The sequence below is a fragment of the Dermochelys coriacea genome, chromosome 16 (assembly GCF_009764565.3).
Source record: "Dermochelys coriacea isolate rDerCor1 chromosome 16, rDerCor1.pri.v4, whole genome shotgun sequence".
In the NCBI taxonomy this organism is placed as follows: domain Eukaryota; kingdom Metazoa; phylum Chordata; order Testudines; family Dermochelyidae; genus Dermochelys; species Dermochelys coriacea.
In genome coordinates this window covers 12,534,360-12,550,682 of record NC_050083.1, presented here as the reverse complement: position 1 = coordinate 12,550,682, position 16,323 = coordinate 12,534,360, and the positions used below count along the sequence as shown (strand labels likewise).

General features: G+C 53.8%; 1 protein-coding gene across 3 annotated transcripts in view; it reads left to right on the top strand.

Moving 5' to 3' along the window:
* CERCAM (cerebral endothelial cell adhesion molecule) overlaps nt 1-14,748 on the top strand; it is a 38,110-nt gene extending 23,362 nt beyond the window's left edge. For 2 of the 3 annotated variants that reach the window (XM_043498600.1, XM_038374167.1), the window contains 12 exons: nt 1,676-1,786; nt 2,847-2,964; nt 3,548-3,682; nt 4,497-4,701; nt 5,116-5,235; nt 5,844-5,920; nt 7,465-7,571; nt 8,357-8,489; nt 8,931-9,058; nt 9,381-9,584; nt 11,662-11,909; nt 13,920-14,748. In XM_043498600.1, coding sequence (XP_043354535.1) covers nt 1,731-1,786; nt 2,847-2,964; nt 3,548-3,682; nt 4,497-4,701; nt 5,116-5,235; nt 5,844-5,920; nt 7,465-7,571; nt 8,357-8,489; nt 8,931-9,058; nt 9,381-9,584; nt 11,662-11,899 — 1,521 coding nt within the window. In that variant the 5' untranslated portion in view covers nt 1,676-1,730 and the 3' untranslated portion in view covers nt 11,900-11,909; nt 13,920-14,748. Of the gene's footprint in view, nt 1-723; nt 881-1,675; nt 1,787-2,846; nt 2,965-3,547; nt 3,683-4,496; nt 4,702-5,115; nt 5,236-5,843; nt 5,921-7,464; nt 7,572-8,356; nt 8,490-8,930; nt 9,059-9,380; nt 9,585-11,661; nt 11,910-13,919 lie in introns of all 3 variants that reach the window. The other variant, XM_038374168.2, reaches the window with a different exon arrangement.
* The last annotated feature ends 1,575 nt before the right edge of the window (nt 14,749-16,323 follow it).

Genomic DNA, 16,323 nt, shown 5'->3' with positions numbered 1-16,323 from the left:
GCAGGAGCCAGTGTTTGTGCCAGGGTTGCTCATGTGTCTCCTTTTAAAGGGATCGCAGCTGCTCCAGGGTGAAAGCAGAGCTCACAAGGGAGTTTTAGCTCACCTATGCCTGGATAGGAACATCCTGGGCTAAATTTATTCCTGAGGCCCATACAGTTACACCGGTGATGAATTTGACCCATCTGGTCCATATTAGAAAACTGGTAAATCAATCTATTGCCTGGAGCTTACAGAGGTGGCAAAATTCCCATTTGACAGGTGGGGAGACTGAGGCACGCAGAGGGTAAATGACTTGTCTACAGAGCTAGGATTAGAACCCTGGAGTTCTGATCCTTACCTCCCTGCACTAGCCGTTAGACAACACTCCATGCAGAAACAGGGTGTGTTTGGACAAGTGGCTCTGGTATCTTTATGACAAAGGAGAGCAGGGAACCAGTTTCACATGCAAAATTTCTTTGCAGAGCATTGTTGGCAAGCTGTTAGGCGGAGCCCTGCCCCTTAATATTCCGCAGTCTCATGCTGCCACTGCCCATGAATACAGGTGGTGAGTTGTATAGCCAGTTCCATGGAATTCTCCCACTCAGCTGAGAGCCCTTTAGGAAGAACCTGCTTTTCTATGGATAAGAACATCCAAGCTTGGAATGGGCAATGGGATGGATCACTTGATGATTACCTGTTCTGTTCATTCCCTTTGGGGTACCTGGCATTGGCAACTGTCGGCAGACAGGATACTGAGCTAGATGGACCTTTGATCTCACCCAGTATGGCCGTTCTTATCCACGTACATCAGATGAAATTTAAAAATTGGATTTAAACCCTCATGCTGCAGGGCATGAATCAACTACGCTCTGACGGGGTTAGGAAGAAACTTCCCCTGCAGGTAGGTTATTCCATAATTGTCCACCGTGGGCTTTCTTGCACCTTCTCCTGAAGCATCTAGCACTTGCCACTGTTGGAAACAGGACTTTGGATTGCATAGATCAGTGTTCTCAGCCTTTCTAGACTACTGTACCCCTGAAGCTCAAGCCCCGCTGCCTGGGGCTGAAGCCTGAGCACCGCTGTCCAGGGCTGAAGCATGTAACTTCACTTCACAGGGCCCCCTGTGGCATGGGGCCCCAGGAAATTGCCATGCTTGCCACCCCCTAATACCGGCCCTGCACTTGTGACCCCCCCCCCCGAGGCTCATGACAGGTTGAGAACACCAATCTAGATGAGTTGACATACCTCCTGAAAGATCTCTGCGTACCCGCAAGGGTGCACATACCTCTGATTGAGAACCACTGAGATAGACCATTGGTCTGATCCAGTCTGGTAACTCCTTTGCACTGTCAGAGGCTTCTTCCCCAGTTCTGCCTGTAAGGCCAGCCCTATGCTTGAGACACTCAACTTCTGCATTCATGCCCCTTGTGCCCCTCTGGGGTCATGAGTCTTCTCAACTCCCTGGCATCCTTGTTTGTACAGTAGCTCTCTGCTGATGTCCAGATATGTGGGCTTTGGAGGTCGGGAGGCATTTGGGGAGGGGGATCGCCCTCAGAGCTGCCACTATGGTTTCCATTTCAGTTTCATAGGATTGTGTTGCTGGGTTTGGGGCTGGAGACTGGAAGGCACGTGCTGCAGGAAACGGGGCTGGGAGAAGGGGGAGAGCTAATGTCTCCTCTGCGTTCTGATTTTTCAGGTGTGCAACGGACCACAATATCGACAACACGACCGAGATCCTGTGGGAATGGCTTATGGCCATGGAGAAACACTATCACTACATTGAGTGGAAGTCAGTGGAGGAGCCCAGGTAAGGTGCATGATCACCTGTGGCCTTGCTGTAGCAATGTGTCCTACCAGAGAGTGTTTTGTCCATTTCATGTATAGGGAAACCTAGGCACAAAGGGGCTGAGTGATTTGCCCAAGGCTACAAGAGAGTCAGTCGGAGATTGGAACAGAACCAGAAGTTTCTGGCTCCTGTCCCTGCACTCAGCCTACCAGACCTCACCATTGCATTTTTTTACATGCAGCTTTGTGGTTTGCAGCTCCGAATTTGGGGCATAAATGTTTTTGCATGGAAGTGGGTCTAGCATCCTCTTCTACCATGTAGTGATTCTGATCCAGTTTAGGACAGGATGCATGGATATTCTCCTCCAGGTGGGATGGGGATGGCTTTCTCCCAGCACTTTCACTGCTATCAGCCCTTTGGTGGCACCCTGAAGAAGGCGTCTGAGGTTACCTACCCATTGGCATTGTGGCAGTCTGCCCACTGTGTGGCAGGTCGGCTGCTGTCTGTGCCCATCCTGTTCTGATCCACTCAAACCTGCCATGCCCAGTTTGGTTCTCTCCTGTCTTGTCCTGCTCTTGCCTGGAGCTGGCTGCACAGACAGATCCCCCGGGAGCGAGAGGCCCCCATGCACAGATGGAGCGAGAGGCCCTGCGCGCAGATGGGAGACAGGGAGAGTCTGTTTCCATACAGTCTCCTCGCTGGGAATGTGTGTGCTGGGGTAGCTGACTGTGGCCTGACCCAATCCTGAGCCTGCGTTAGTGAATCAGTTTCATATTTCTTCCCTCCCAGCCTGGGGCTGTTCAGGCAGCACTGATCCGCACCACACATGCTTGGGCTGCTTGTGGGATGAACAGGCTGGGCAGACATAGGGCGGTGCAAGCTGAATGACTCCTCACTGAGGGATCCCTCCCCCTGCTGCCTCAGTGGGACTCCATGCTAAGCAAACCCAGTCAAGATGAGCCCTTAGGACTGAGCTGATCCTGCCGTGGCCAAGCTACTCAGCCGTCAGGCACACAGGAGCAGTGAGTTTGTAAGTTCACAGCCAAGGGCAGGTTATTAACTCCTTGTTTGCCTGATGCAGCTCTTACCCCAATGTACTTGGCCCCAAGCACTGGACAGACGAACGCTATGAACATGTCATGAAGCTGAAGCAGGAAGCTCTGAGCTTTGCCCGGGCTGAGGGGGCTGATTATCTCCTGGTAAGAGAACTCTAACTGGGCCTGCTTCCCTCCTTTAGCACAGAAAGGGTTTCAGCCCTCCTGCAAGGCCCGACCTGGGGGAACATGACCTGCTTTCAGATGCATTGAAAGCAGAGATGGGAAAGTTCTGTTGCGTCGCTCTGCCCACCCACAGGGGCCCAGAGCAGGATAGTTCCTTGTGGCAGATTCTCCGGGGGTGTATCCAGTCTACTCTGAAATGACCCCACTGTGGAAGCCTGTCATCTTCCTAATTTAAGCTTTATGGCCCTGGTTCCTCTCTCTTTCGTTGTGGATGCTCCAGGGCCATCGTCCACAGATAACGTCCAGGGCTGTCTGAGAGAACCCCCTGCTAGGAAAGTATCCTCCAAGGGTTTCTTGCCCTGGCTGAGTGGCTGGCGGTTGAGAGTGCATGAGAACCCTGGCGCTTCCCAGAGTGGCATGGAGCCGTGCCTGCCCTGGGTCGGCCGTTGCTGGGCGGGTGCTCTCCCTACTAGCTCGCCTACCTAGACGTGTTGTGATGAGCAGCCGCAGCCTCACGTCAAGCGTATTGCTCCCACTGAGTGGGCTGTGTTTCCGCCACTAGCTCACCGATACAGACAGCATCCTGACCAACAATCAGACCCTGACATTCCTGATATCGCAGAACAAGTCGGTGATCGCCCCCATGCTGGACTCCCAGACATATTACTCCAACTTCTGGTGTGGGATAACCCCTCAGGTAAGCTGCCTGGGGTAGACAGGGGGAATCCCCTGTGCTGGAGGATGTTCTGTTTGCTGTCATTCAGCCTGGGTGCTGCTGCCAAGCAGTGGGGTGTGTTACCCTTTTCCTGCAGTTCCAGATGGACCTGGGGCGGGTATGGGAACACTCCCTTAATCACAGCCGGAAAACATCTCCAGCCCAGAGGCCTAACTGTAAGGTTCCTGCATGAGGAACCTTCCTTGAAGCATGACCTCTACCCTTCTGGGCACTCCTGCCAGCCCAGAGTTGCTCCTAAGGTCTCGTAGCCAAGTCACCCAGTCAGTTTGGGCTGCAGCTTCCTCCAAGAAATTCCACTGGTGCCTTCTTGGCCATGTGCCAACCTGCCCATTCCCCTTCCTTCATGTGAGCTCTGCTGACTCCTAAAACCCGAGTGGCCTGTAATGAGGCCCCCCTCTCTGCTGTGTGCGGTCTGGGCTCTGCTGCAAGCCCCCTTTAAGACTGGGGGAGGAAACCTACAAGCCCCACCTGTCTGCGTTCAGCTGGACATGTGCGATCTGCTGGGTGCTGGGATTCGCCAGGGAGGAAAATATCCCTCCCTCCCTCCCCCACCCCGTGTCTCTCTTCTTGAGGCAGAGGCTGGATGATGAGGATGGAGGGAAACTCTGAAGCGTCTGAGAGTGGCATGGAGCCCAGCCTACTGCTGTCAAGGCATGGCTGTCGGGGAGCTCTCCATGCTGGAGCCCTGCCTGCTCGTGGTGGGTGGGTGAGACACGCTACTTTGGCACCTCCTGGCTCCGGTCAGTGGGAATTACCTCACCCCTGTATTTCCCAGGGTTACTACCGTAGGACGGCAGACTATTTCCCCACCAAGAACCGCCAGCGGGTGGGCTGCTTCGCTGTCCCCATGGTGTACGCCACCTTCCTGCTTGACCTGCAAAGAGAGGGGACCTCTGAGCTCGCCTTCCACCCGCCCCACCCCAACTACACCTGGCCCTTTGACGACATCATCGTCTTCGCCTACTCCTGCCAAGCCGCGGGTGAGGGCCAGAGGGAAGGGGCAGAGTGGGAGAGGGATGGGTGAAGGACCCACAGTGAGCTGTACTCAGTCCCCCCAGAAAGGAGCTCCTCAAGAGATCTCATGTCCAGGGATTGAGGCCAGAGGACTGTGAAATCTGAATCTGTCTCCACGTAGATGTGGAACTGAAGGATGTAAAAGAGCAATGTATTTCCTGAGGAGCTGTCTCCTGCTCCGTGCTGGCCCTAAACAGCCCCTTTGCCCAAGGCAGGGTGGTAGGTGGAGGGGGGGAGCTGGTTGGCACATTAGGAAGAGCCCAGGGCTTGTGCTTTGGGATGGAGCAACACGGGGAAGGCTGGTGTGCAGAGCTCTCAGCGAAGGGCTTGGGAGCGGGGGCTGGCGGCCTGGGGTTACTCTGGCTACCGCTGCCTTGCAGGAGTCCAGATCTACGTGTGTAACCAGGAGCGGTTTGGTTACATCAATGTCCCGGTGAAGTCCCATCAGACGCTAGAGGACGAACGCATCAACTTTGTGCACCTCATCCTGGAAGCCATGGGTAAGGGCTCAGGCCCAGCAGCCCGCACTGGGGGAATGACAGGGAGCTTCAGACTGGGGTCCTAGCCCTGGGGTGCAGATCAGCAGGTGCAGCTCCCCTGAAGTCAGTGGAGTTTCACCCGCTTACACCATTTGTCTGAGGAGTTGACAGACAAAGCGTAAGCGGTTCTGGTCCCTCTTTGGCAAATGCCCTTAGCTGACGTGAGGGGAGTGCGCTGGGTCTCGGGTGGGCGTCCGCGCCATAAGGGGGCTCGCTGGCTTTCTTGCTGGGAGTCACAGCAGCAAAGCCTAAGGATTGAATGGGCCATGAAAAGTGGAAGACACCAGCTCAGCCATGAGGTGCTGTGGCAGGGTGTGTGTGGGGAAACAGCCTGTACCATTCTGGCGGGCTCAGAGCACTTGAGCCTTCTGAGCTGTCAGTGTGGGCTGGGGCTGGCCTATCATCCTGAAGCAAATCCTGGGGATGGGGAGGAAGCTCCCAGCCCACACGCCCAGCTGTATTCGGTGAGGCAGTGATGCAGCTGAGGGTGTTTGCTTCTGTCTAGGCCCTTGGAGTGAAGGCTGTGGGCACAGTGACTCCATCTTAGCCACATGCTCTGTCTCTTGCAGTGGACGGCCCCCCGATGTTCCCCTCTGAGCATGTTTCCCTCAGCCCCAAGCACCTCGGTAAAATGGGCTTTGATGAGGTGAGCACCTGGCCAGAAGTGAGAGCGTGTTTCCCTTCCCTGACCAACACAGCGCCCTCATGGCACCTATTGTCCCTCCACCTCCCTGCCCTCTGGAGCCTGCTTCTGCTGGGCTGGCCAACGGAGACGTTGCAGAGAGGTGAAATCCCCCTGCTTGGCTAAGCAGGCTGCCTGCATAACCCCTGCTGCGTGAAGGACACTCTTCAATCTATATCCCTTGTCTGGTAGCCTGTGGCTGCACCATTAAACCCCCATGCTGGGACACCAGGGAACAGCACTTTGGGGCCCAGTGCAGAGCTGGCTCATGGGAGAGGATGGGTGGCTGGAGAGGGAAGTCTGGCAGTAGCCCTGTCTCATGAGCAGAGACCCCCCTGAGCTCCCATCTTGGGGAAGGATTCTGCTATTGCTTCAAAGAGGAGAGAGCTGTTAGGGCCCTTCCTTCATCACACTCATTGCTATGGAGCGGAGCTTGTTTCCCCTCTGTGTGCCCAGCTGGAATAGAGCTTTGTCAGTCCTCTGTGTCCCAGGGTATCCCATTCCCTTCAGTCACAATGGTCTGCCCACTGCTGGATGGAGGAACCCCATATAGACTGAGTCCCCTTCTCTTGGCAACTCCCCTTGGTGAGCATGAGACCCTTCCCCTTTCCTGTGTCTCTAGCCCAATGTTTCCCAGGCTGGAATCATAAGACGGAAAGGGACCTCGAGAGGTCATCTAGCCCAGTCCCCTGCACTCATGGCAGGACTAAGTATTGTCTAGACCATCCCTGACAGGTGTTTGTCTAACCTGCTCTTAAAAATCTCCAATGATGGAGGTTCCACAACCTCCCTACGCAATTTATTCCAGTGCTTAACCACCATGACAGTTAGGAAGTTTTTCCCTAATGTCCAACCTAAACCGCCCTTGTTGCAATTTAAGTCCGTTGATTCTTGTCCTATCCTCGGAGGTTAAGGAGAACAATTTTTCTCCCTCCTCCTTGTAACAACCTTTTATGTACTTGAAAACTGTTACCAGGTCCCCTCTGTCGTCTCTTCTCCAGACTAAACAAACCCAGTTTTTTTCAATCTTCCCTCATAGCTCATGTTTTCTAGACCTTTAATCATTTTTGTTGCTCTTCTCTGGACTTTCTCCGATTTGTCCACATCTTTCCTGAAATGTGGCACCTAGAACTGGACACAGTACTCCAGTTGAGGCCTAATTAGTGCAGAGTAGGTGGAAGAATTACTTCTCGTGTCTTGTTTACAACACTCCTGCTAATACATCCCAGAAGGATGTTTGTTTTCTTTTTTTTTTTGCAACAACATTACACTGACTCATATTTAGCTTGTCTACTATGATCCCCAGATCCCTTTCCCCAGTACTCCTTCCTAAGCAGTCATTTCCCATTTTGCATGTGTGCAACTGATTTGTTTCTTGCTAAGCAGAGTACTTTGAATTTGTTCTTATTGAATTTTATCCCTATTGACTTCAGACTATTTCTCCAGTTTGTCCAAATCATTCTGAATTTTAATCCTATCCCCTTTAATATTTGATTCTTCTTCTTTAGATTTTCCTGATTAACCTGGTGCGGCGGCCAGACCGGCGCCACCGGATGCTGAGTTCTCTGTATGAGCTGGAGATAGACCCCCAGGTGGTGGATGCTGTAGATGGGAGGTGAGTGCTCTGTGCTCTTTACCCTGCTTTGCCACAGCTCGGGTGGGATGCCAGTACCTCATGTGGGGGTGGAGGGGGAATGGGTTTTGGATGCTGGGCACAGGCAGGTTTCTTGCTGCTGAAGCTCAGAGCTCTCGCTGCTGCTTTGGGTTGGGGTTGGGGATGTGTTATGACACCGCACATTGAACGGGGAGAGGAAATTCTGCTAGTCGGTGGTGGAGAGACAGAACCACACTGCGTATTCTCGGCTGGATTGTCTCCTGAGCAAGGGAATCAAAAGGCAGATGTCGGGCATGGTAAGAAGAGTCAGCAGCCAAAGTTACACATGAGCCCCTGGCTGTCAGTGTCACACAAGCTCAGCCTGCCATCTTCTCACCGCACAGCCCACCAAATCCTCTGCATCCTCCACACCTTGCCACAGGCTGCCAGGCTGGAGAGCCCCACCTCCACCAGGTGTGGCCAGGCCCCTCCTGTGAGGTGCTTATGGGGTGGGGAGGGCTCACCTTCACTAGGGACTCCCCTGTTGGAGGAAGTGTCAGTGGCCCAAGGCAGGGAATAACCTGCCCCCAGATTGGAACTAGCCCGTCTTGGTGGGAGAGCTCCCCTCAGGGGGGTGGTGCTGGGAAGTGGAAGTGACTCATCTGACTGGTGCAGAATAGTGGGAGTTAGAGATGGGAAGGATCAATCATGCCTACCTCATCCATCCCCCTGGCCAGTGCAGGATTGTTCCCTACAGTCTGTTCTCCAGTGCAGCACTTCTCTAACCACGGCCTCTCTCCCTCCAGTGCCCTGAACAGCAGTGACATTAAGATCCTGGGTGTGGATCTGCTCCCAGGATACTATGACCCGTTCTCTGGCAGGACGCTCACCAAGGGGGAGGTTGGTTGCTTCCTCAGCCATTATTACATCTGGAAAGAGGTAAAGACCTGAGGCAAAGGAAGAAAATAAACGGGAAGGGGGAGATTACATTAACACCAAGGGGGCCCGTGGCACTGGGCATTGTTCAGAGTGAGAGACAGACCCTGCCCCAAAGAGCTTACAGTCTAAACGGACAAAGTAGGGAAGGGAAGCAACTTGCCCAAGGTCACCATTGTCAGAGCTGGAACTCTCCTGAGTCCCTGTCCAGTGCCCTATCTGCTGGAGCATGTTGAGCAACCTTCCTGGCTGGCATGGTGCCCTTGGCAGCAGCCCCTGGATGGGGAGGTGTCCCCTGCCCCACTCCTCTGTTCTGTGAGGCCGTTCTTCACAACAAACCCTGGCCCAGACTTAGTTTCCAGACTGGTGCCACTGTCCTGGGGAAGGGGGTCCAGGAGGGAGCAGCAGGGCCTCTAACAGCCGTCACTCGGGCTCTCCCTGCAGATCGTGGCACGGGGGCTGGAGAAGTCAGTGGTGTTTGAGGATGATGTGCGCTTTGAGGCCTATTTCAAGGTGCGGCTGACACGGCTGATGGAGGAGCTGGAGTGGGCACAGCTGGACTGGGACCTGATGTACGTTGGACTAGCCCACAGTGAGGGGAAAGAGACGGGGCTGGCCCCATTCCAAGCTTGCCTTCCGAGTGCTGTCACTGGTTGAATCCCACCATGGTCTGGGGGCCCCTCCCCTGCTTCCCCATGGGTTAGTGCCCTCTGATGCTGGCTACTGTTTTCAGATAGGCGAAAGCCCCAAGCACTGTTGTTTTCTGCCCCAATGGCTGATTGGAGCCAGCCGCCTGGAGACGAGTCTCTATCCCATTCCCAGCCCCTCGAGCCATCCAGTCCCCTGTGGGCCTGGCTCCTTCCCTTAGCTGATGGGCTGCTTTTGCCTTCGCAGCTACCTGGGCAGGAAGCAGATGAACTCGGAGGATGAGGAGCCGGTGGAGGACGTGCGGAACCTGGTGGTGGCTGAATATTCCTACTGGACCCTGGCCTACATAGTCTCCCAGCGCGGGGCCCAGAAGCTGATCGCGGCCGAGCCCCTGTCCAAAATGCTGCCTGTGGACGAGTTCCTGCCCATCATGTATGACAAGCACCCAAAGTAAGGATAGGCTCCGGCTGCTGCTCCATCCCAGGGGTGGGGCTGGCACAGTGCTGGCTGAGAAGGGGCAGAGCCCAGTGCTGGGGGTCTCCAGTCCATGCACAACCCCTCCCCCCCCCCCGGGAAGAGGTTTTGGTTCTGTTTTCCTATCCAGTCAGGTGTGACACCCCTTTGCTAGTCTGCTTTGCAGCCCAGACTCGGTTAGCAGCTTGGCCCTGTAAGTGAAGAAACAAGCATGTGTGTCTCCGCCCCCGCCCCCAGCATTATTTCTGTGCTGAAATAAAACATCTGTTACCATGAGCTCATTCCCCTCAGCCATCCCTGTGCTCTGGTCTGTGGAAAACGGCTGTCAGTGAGCTGTGGGGGAGGGTGGCGCAGTGCTGAGAGAACAGAGTTGTTGCTGGCCGAGCAAGGGTTGGAGTGAAATGCATTTGAAGGATTTCAGCTCCATTTCTAGTGGATCAGTCACATCCCCATGTCTGACCATCATGGCTGAGCTCTTCCTGACCACTGCCCCTTCCTGACTGACTGGGCCATGGAGACTCAGCTCCCACTGATGTCCATGGATCATCCCCCGCAGGTCAGGACTGAGACCAGCCTAGGGGCTACTTGACTGCCACTGCCCGTGTTCCATGGTAGGCAGAGGGCTCCAGGGCTCTTGACCCGACACTGTTCAGCAGCAGTGAAATCCCACATGGTGGGTGAGGCGGGAGAACAAAGATCGCTGAAAAACCTGAGTGCAGTTTTCACAGCCAAGGAGTCTGTTCATGCATATCTGAGGGCGTACGTGGATGCTCATCTGGGGATCACAGAGCCCCTTTGCACAGACACCAGGCTCTAAATACAGCATGTGGACAAGGTCACTGACTCCCCGCTCTGCATTGTGTCCCCCGTTCATCCCCATGCAATATGCAGCCCCACAGATACTCAGCCATAACCCCCCGGCCCTCCCAGACGTCTCCCAGCCACTCCAGGATGGCCATGTGACTCGCATCCTCTGCAGCTGTCTTAAGTGCTCTCAGATTCCAGGCCGACTGTTGCAATGGCTGGGAGTTCTGGTTTCCCAATGCTGACTTCCTGCCCCTCCTGCAGACCTCGGGGGGGGGGCTGGGGGAAGAAGGGTGGGGGAGATGGAAAGGGTTGAGAGAGAGGGATGGAAAAACAGAGGATTAAAAGAGCAAAGGGAGGGGTGGAGAGGAAGGTGGACAGACTAAAGCCCTGGGTGTGAACCAGGAACCATTCCAAGACCCAGGCTAGCTAGAATAACATCACCACAGGCTGGCTGGCACTGGGCCAGCCCGTGGCCTAACTGGGACCGGTGGAGCGCCCTGCTCCGCAGGAGAGCCCAGTTCGATCTGAGTGGCACAAGGCAGGGGCTGGGCGAGCAGTGAAGGTGGATGTGACAGGAATTGTCCCCGGGTGTAGTGGGAGGCACCATGGATCAGTTCAGAGCGACCCTAAGGGCTGTCAGGAGCCCTGTGCTGGGATGCAGGATGTTGGGGTGGGGGGGGTTTGCCAGGAGTCTCCCAGGTAGAGAGGAGGTATCAGCCCTGCAAGGAGGCTGCTGGCTGCCAGCGGCCCAGTGTCCCATTCCTGCCCTTCTCGGAGTCCTGCAGACCTGGCAGCCCGCAGGGTGAGCTCATCGCGGGATTCCTTGTTTGCTGTAGTTTAACGAGGAGCCTGGGAACAGCCTAGCTCTGCCGTGGATGTTGAGGAACATGTTTCTGGGCGGCCAGCCGAGCCAAGCAAAGTGTGTTGGCTGCCGTTTGAGCTGCTCCAGCAGGGCCGGGGGATGGGTGGCCTCCTCCCACCTGCAGACTCTCGCTGAACCAGAACCTCGCCTGGAGTTCTTGGCTTCCATGCCAGCAGGAAGTGCTTTGGATGATCCATCCAGGTGCTGTGTCTCAGAGCACTCCTGCCTCTTTGGTGTCTGAGGCCCAGGAACACAGCGTTAGAGGCGACGGGGCTCCAGGCTGCAGGCAGACCCTGGCATCCCCCTAGGTGTGCAGATTTTGTTCTCCATCCACTTTTGCGTTCTTACCCAGAGTCACTTATTTTTCCACTCTCCCTTTTCTAGCGAGGATTACAAGCAGCATTTTGCTAACCGAGACCTGCTGGTGTATTCGGTGCACCCCCTGCTGGTTTACCCCACTCACTACACTGGGGACTCCAAGTGGCTCAGCGACACGGAGACGTCTACCATCTGGGATGATGACTCCAAGAAGACGGACTGGAGCGGCTCTCAGAAAACACTGAAGGGTTCCCGAAGTAACGCTGGCCATTCCTTCCGCTCGACCTCCCGGGATGAGCTCTAACATCAGGCTGGTAAGCCAGGCCCAGGAACAGCTGCAGAACACGTGTGTAAACCTGCAGATTCATTTGTTTGTGTGGACGGAAGTTGGCTGCCAAGAAATACTGCCCTGCAAACATGTCTTACGGACATGTCTGAAATCTCTCTTTCAGCTTCAGTGTCCAATAGCAACTTTCCCCTTCCCTACCGTCTTTCCCTGCTGATCTCAAAGCACCTGATGGACACCCGGGAATTAGTGTCCCAATTACCTTCCTCTGGGATAGGTCAGTATCATCTGACAAATGAGGAAACCAAAGCACTGAACTGGATTTGTCCGCAACTGGGTAGTAAGTCAGTGGCAAGTGAACAGAACCCAGCATTCCTGACTCCCAGACTGCTTTGACTACAAGACCCCAGCTTGTTTGAGCTGTCATTGGGGGAGTAGCTGTGATGTCCCATTGCTCCCCTAAGTACCAGGTGCTATCCCGAGAGGGTATGCAGGAGTATCCAGGGGGCTAATGCCCATCCTTCCCCTGGGTTCTGACATGTGACCAGCTGCAATGTTGGGTATGAATTAGCAAGACGCTGTCTATTCTACATCCCAAGGGTTGAGGACTTGAGATGGGAGATACAAAGCCAAACCATGGAAGGTCATGTCCAAACTAGCTGTGTCCATTTGGGAGGCAGTGTTGGCTAGCAGAGGGGACTGGGTCTGAATTCCTGGGTTCTATTCCTGACTGCCACTGATTTTCTGCGTGACTGTGGGCAAGTCACTTTACCGCTATGTGTGTAAGATGGGGGTGATGTTCCTCTACTTCCCAGAGTGGGGGAGAGGCCACATTTAGCTATTGTTTGTACAGTGCTTTGAATTCCTCAGGTGGAGGTGGCAGGGGGAGAATACATTGCTTCTGGCACCCCAAAGGTTCCCTTCACATTCACTGCTCAATCTGCTTCCTGCTAGCTAGGGAGGGTGGGTGCGTGGTATATTTCACAGAGCTTGCACTGTAATTGGAAAATGAGACAGTGCATGATGCCAGACAGCAGAGCAGCCCTATGCTTTGTCTGCCCCAAACCTAGCCCAGCAATCGTTAATCTTCATCAGCATTTCCATGACAAAGTCCTGCTGTCTGGCATTTTTAGTGCTAGCAGGAAAACATTCTCTGGGCAGGAGTCTAGAATTGAAGGGCTCAGGCTGGGAGCAAACGAACTGGGCAAGGTATGAAAACAAAAATAACTACCTTATTTCTGTGGTAAGCCCTTGGTGGGTCAGGCGGATGGTCTGGGGTTTAGCGTGCCAGCATGTACCCTCTTCTCCCCCTGCTCTGCGCTGAGCCAGCTGGCATGTTCCTCCCCAGAGGTGGCTGCACGGAGTTGGGGCTGGCAGGCGCCACAGAAATGGAAGATTATTTTTCACACTGACTTATTAGGTGACCCTGGCTGAATCTTAGATCAGCCAAACAGAGCAGGAACTTCAGAGTAACTGCTGAGACTCCAGCCTGAATGTGCTGTGTTGGGCTGCTACATCTGGGGAGGGTTGGGTCCCAAAGAGTGGGCAACTTTCCTCCTTTGCTCTCTGGTTCTCATGTTGGTTTAAGATGGCTGGAGACGGTGAGTGTGTGTTGGGGATTCTGAGCTGAATTCAGCCCCGCACACTGAAGTCCCCTCTCCATCCTCGGACCACGTGCTGCAGGCGTAACAACAGGGCAAACTTCCCCCATTCAGATCCCCACCACTGAACCTCAGTCCTGACCAGGAGGGACCCTTTTTGGGGGCAGAGTAAAATCTGGTGGTCCGCATGGCCCATTCGCACCTTGTCCCTTTTGTTGGCTGTCTCCACTGAGATGCACAGCAATACAGCCAGGCCCTCTTGCAAAGAATAGTGGTACAATCTTCCTGTGGGACACCGGGAAACTCAGTGCCCAGGAGGGGGGCATTTAGGGCAGCAAACAGTTTCGTTTCGCAGGCTGGCATCACATCCGCACAGGGAGCCTAGCAACCAACCCCTGCTTGCACCAGTAACGCTGGCCTCTCACTTCCTTTTCCAGGGGTGCTTCCCATTCCTCAAGTGTGACAAAGGATGAACACCGTGGGCTGCTCTGCCTGCAGATTTGACTGGTTCCTGGCTGAGAGATGCAGCTGTGTTTGCTTGACCAAAGGGGGGTGTTTAACCTGCGCCCGTAATCTTCGCTCACTGAAATAGACCATTTGCAGGGCTTGCACCGAGGACCATGCTTGACTATCTGGACACCTCTGCTAGGTGGTGGAGCGTTTGGTCTAGTCCTTTGCAACCTACTACTTCTCCTTCCCCATCTCTGGTGGTGCCTCTCCCTGAAAGGACAGAACTGTTTGGAAATGTACAAGACTTGGTAACCTTCCAGAGAGTTTCTTGCTCAGTATTTTCAGACTGAGCTCATTCCTGTAGGGATGCAGGAACCCAGTCAGCTGAGATCTGCCAGGCCATAGGGCCCAGGGTGTGTGTTAGAGCCGATGGCTCTTGCTGTGTATTGATTCTTTTGTAATACTTGTTTAGATTATTTGATCAGCTCATCCTTCTAATCCAATGGAATCAAAATTCTTTCTCTTCTCCACCCAAACTTGGAGCCGATGATCACCCTGTGTCCCTTGGTGAAAGGGGGATGGGATCTAGACATGAGGTGGAGTGCCTAAGAAATGCCCCAGACAGACTTCCAGAGCTGTAGGGGGAGAATCCAGTGCAGGGCAGAAGTAATGCAAAAATCCCCCCCACCTACCTGCAGATTAGGGTTCTCTCTGCATTATGCCAGGCTGTCTGCTGGGTTTTCCCTCCCATGTAGTATGGCTTAACTGAAATAAGCAAGATATCAGGAGGATTAAACTGGACTCTATTTAAGACAACTCACCCATATTTTGTCACCATCTTCTTGTTCTCTATAGCCCCTCTAATGTTCTCTAGTGTGTGTTGCATTTATTCACTCCTGCTCTGGGCCACTAGCATGTGTACAATAGTCTGCAATGCCCAGATCGCCTCCTTTCCTCCATGTGCAATGCACTGACAGCACCCAGAGATCACCTCTGAATGCCACAGGGGAAGGGGAATAAGCTACACCAGTATAGAACACCTTTACCCGTTATATTGGTACCCGGTATAGAAGAATCACACCCTTAACTGACTAGTTATAATGGCCTCAAATCCATGTGTGAACTGGGCTGCAGTGGGAGCACTCACTGCAGGGTGGACTCAGTGTGGGATCCAGGATCTATGGGATACGGTCTAGGATGTCACGGTGTGAGAAACCTGTAGCACCACACAACACTAAAGCTCAAGATTTGAGTGGAAGAGCACCTGGGTGTGGGCTCTCTGTGTCTGGAGGGAGGGCAGTGCCTGCCTTCCACTCTGTGAATCTACCCCATGTGTTGGAGCTTCCATTGCTAATTATTGCTAGAAAATGAAGCCTGGCTTTGTGTCTCAAACAGGCGACTGAAAGGCAGGCACTGCCTAGCTCTGCCACTGGCCACGTGACCTTGAGCAGATCACTCACGTCACTTGTCTGTGCCTCACTGTCCTCAGCTGTTGAATGAGGGACTTGAGCCTTCCCTCCTCCAGCACTGGGAGGGGTAATTAGTTTAATGTCTGTCAAGGGCTTTGACGATACCCTGGGAGGAGGGAGTTCTGCCTGCCCCAGTGATGTGTACCCTAGAACTTGTTCTGTGCCTTCTGGATAGTTGAATCTTAGTTTTAGCTGCACAGGGAGGGATTCTCACATGTTGGCTTGTGAAGACCTGTGTGGAATATCCTCCGTGCATCACTGTCAGGGGGCAGAGACCATGCTGGCCTGCCCTGTGGCTGTTACAGAGCCAGGGCCTGGCTCATCCCCACCTTCTCCTGTGTAGTCACTGAAATGGGAGCAGATTGGGTATAAAACTTCCCTTCTAACTAAAAAAGGAGTACTTGGGGCACCTTAGAGACTAACACATTTATTTGAACATAAGCTTTCGTGAGCTACAGCTCACTTCATTCGATGAAGTGAGCTGTAGCTCACGAAAGCTTATGCTCAAGTAAATTTGTTAGTCTCTAAGGTGCCCCAAGTACTCCTTTTCTTTTTGCGAATACAGACTAACACGGCTGCTACTCTGAAACCTTCTAATTAGGTGACATTTCACAGCTGCTTTGCACAGGTGTGAATGACCCCAGGTGCAAGATGCAGAGGGTAAGACTCTTGGCTTCAGAAGAGCTGTTCTAAGTGACCCTGCAGCCTGAGCATTCCTGCACAGAAACCAATCACTCCCCTGGTAACTGGGGAAGATCTGCTTCTAGCCATTAGAAATGAGCCCAGACTTACCTCCGTTTATAGAAGCCTAGGATCTGCCTTCTCAGTAGACTGGTAAAGCAGTTCAGCGGAGTAAGAAAATGTACCCTCTGCCCGAATGGGGTGTCTCTGTCAAATCATCTCCTTCCTTCCCCGTTAGATC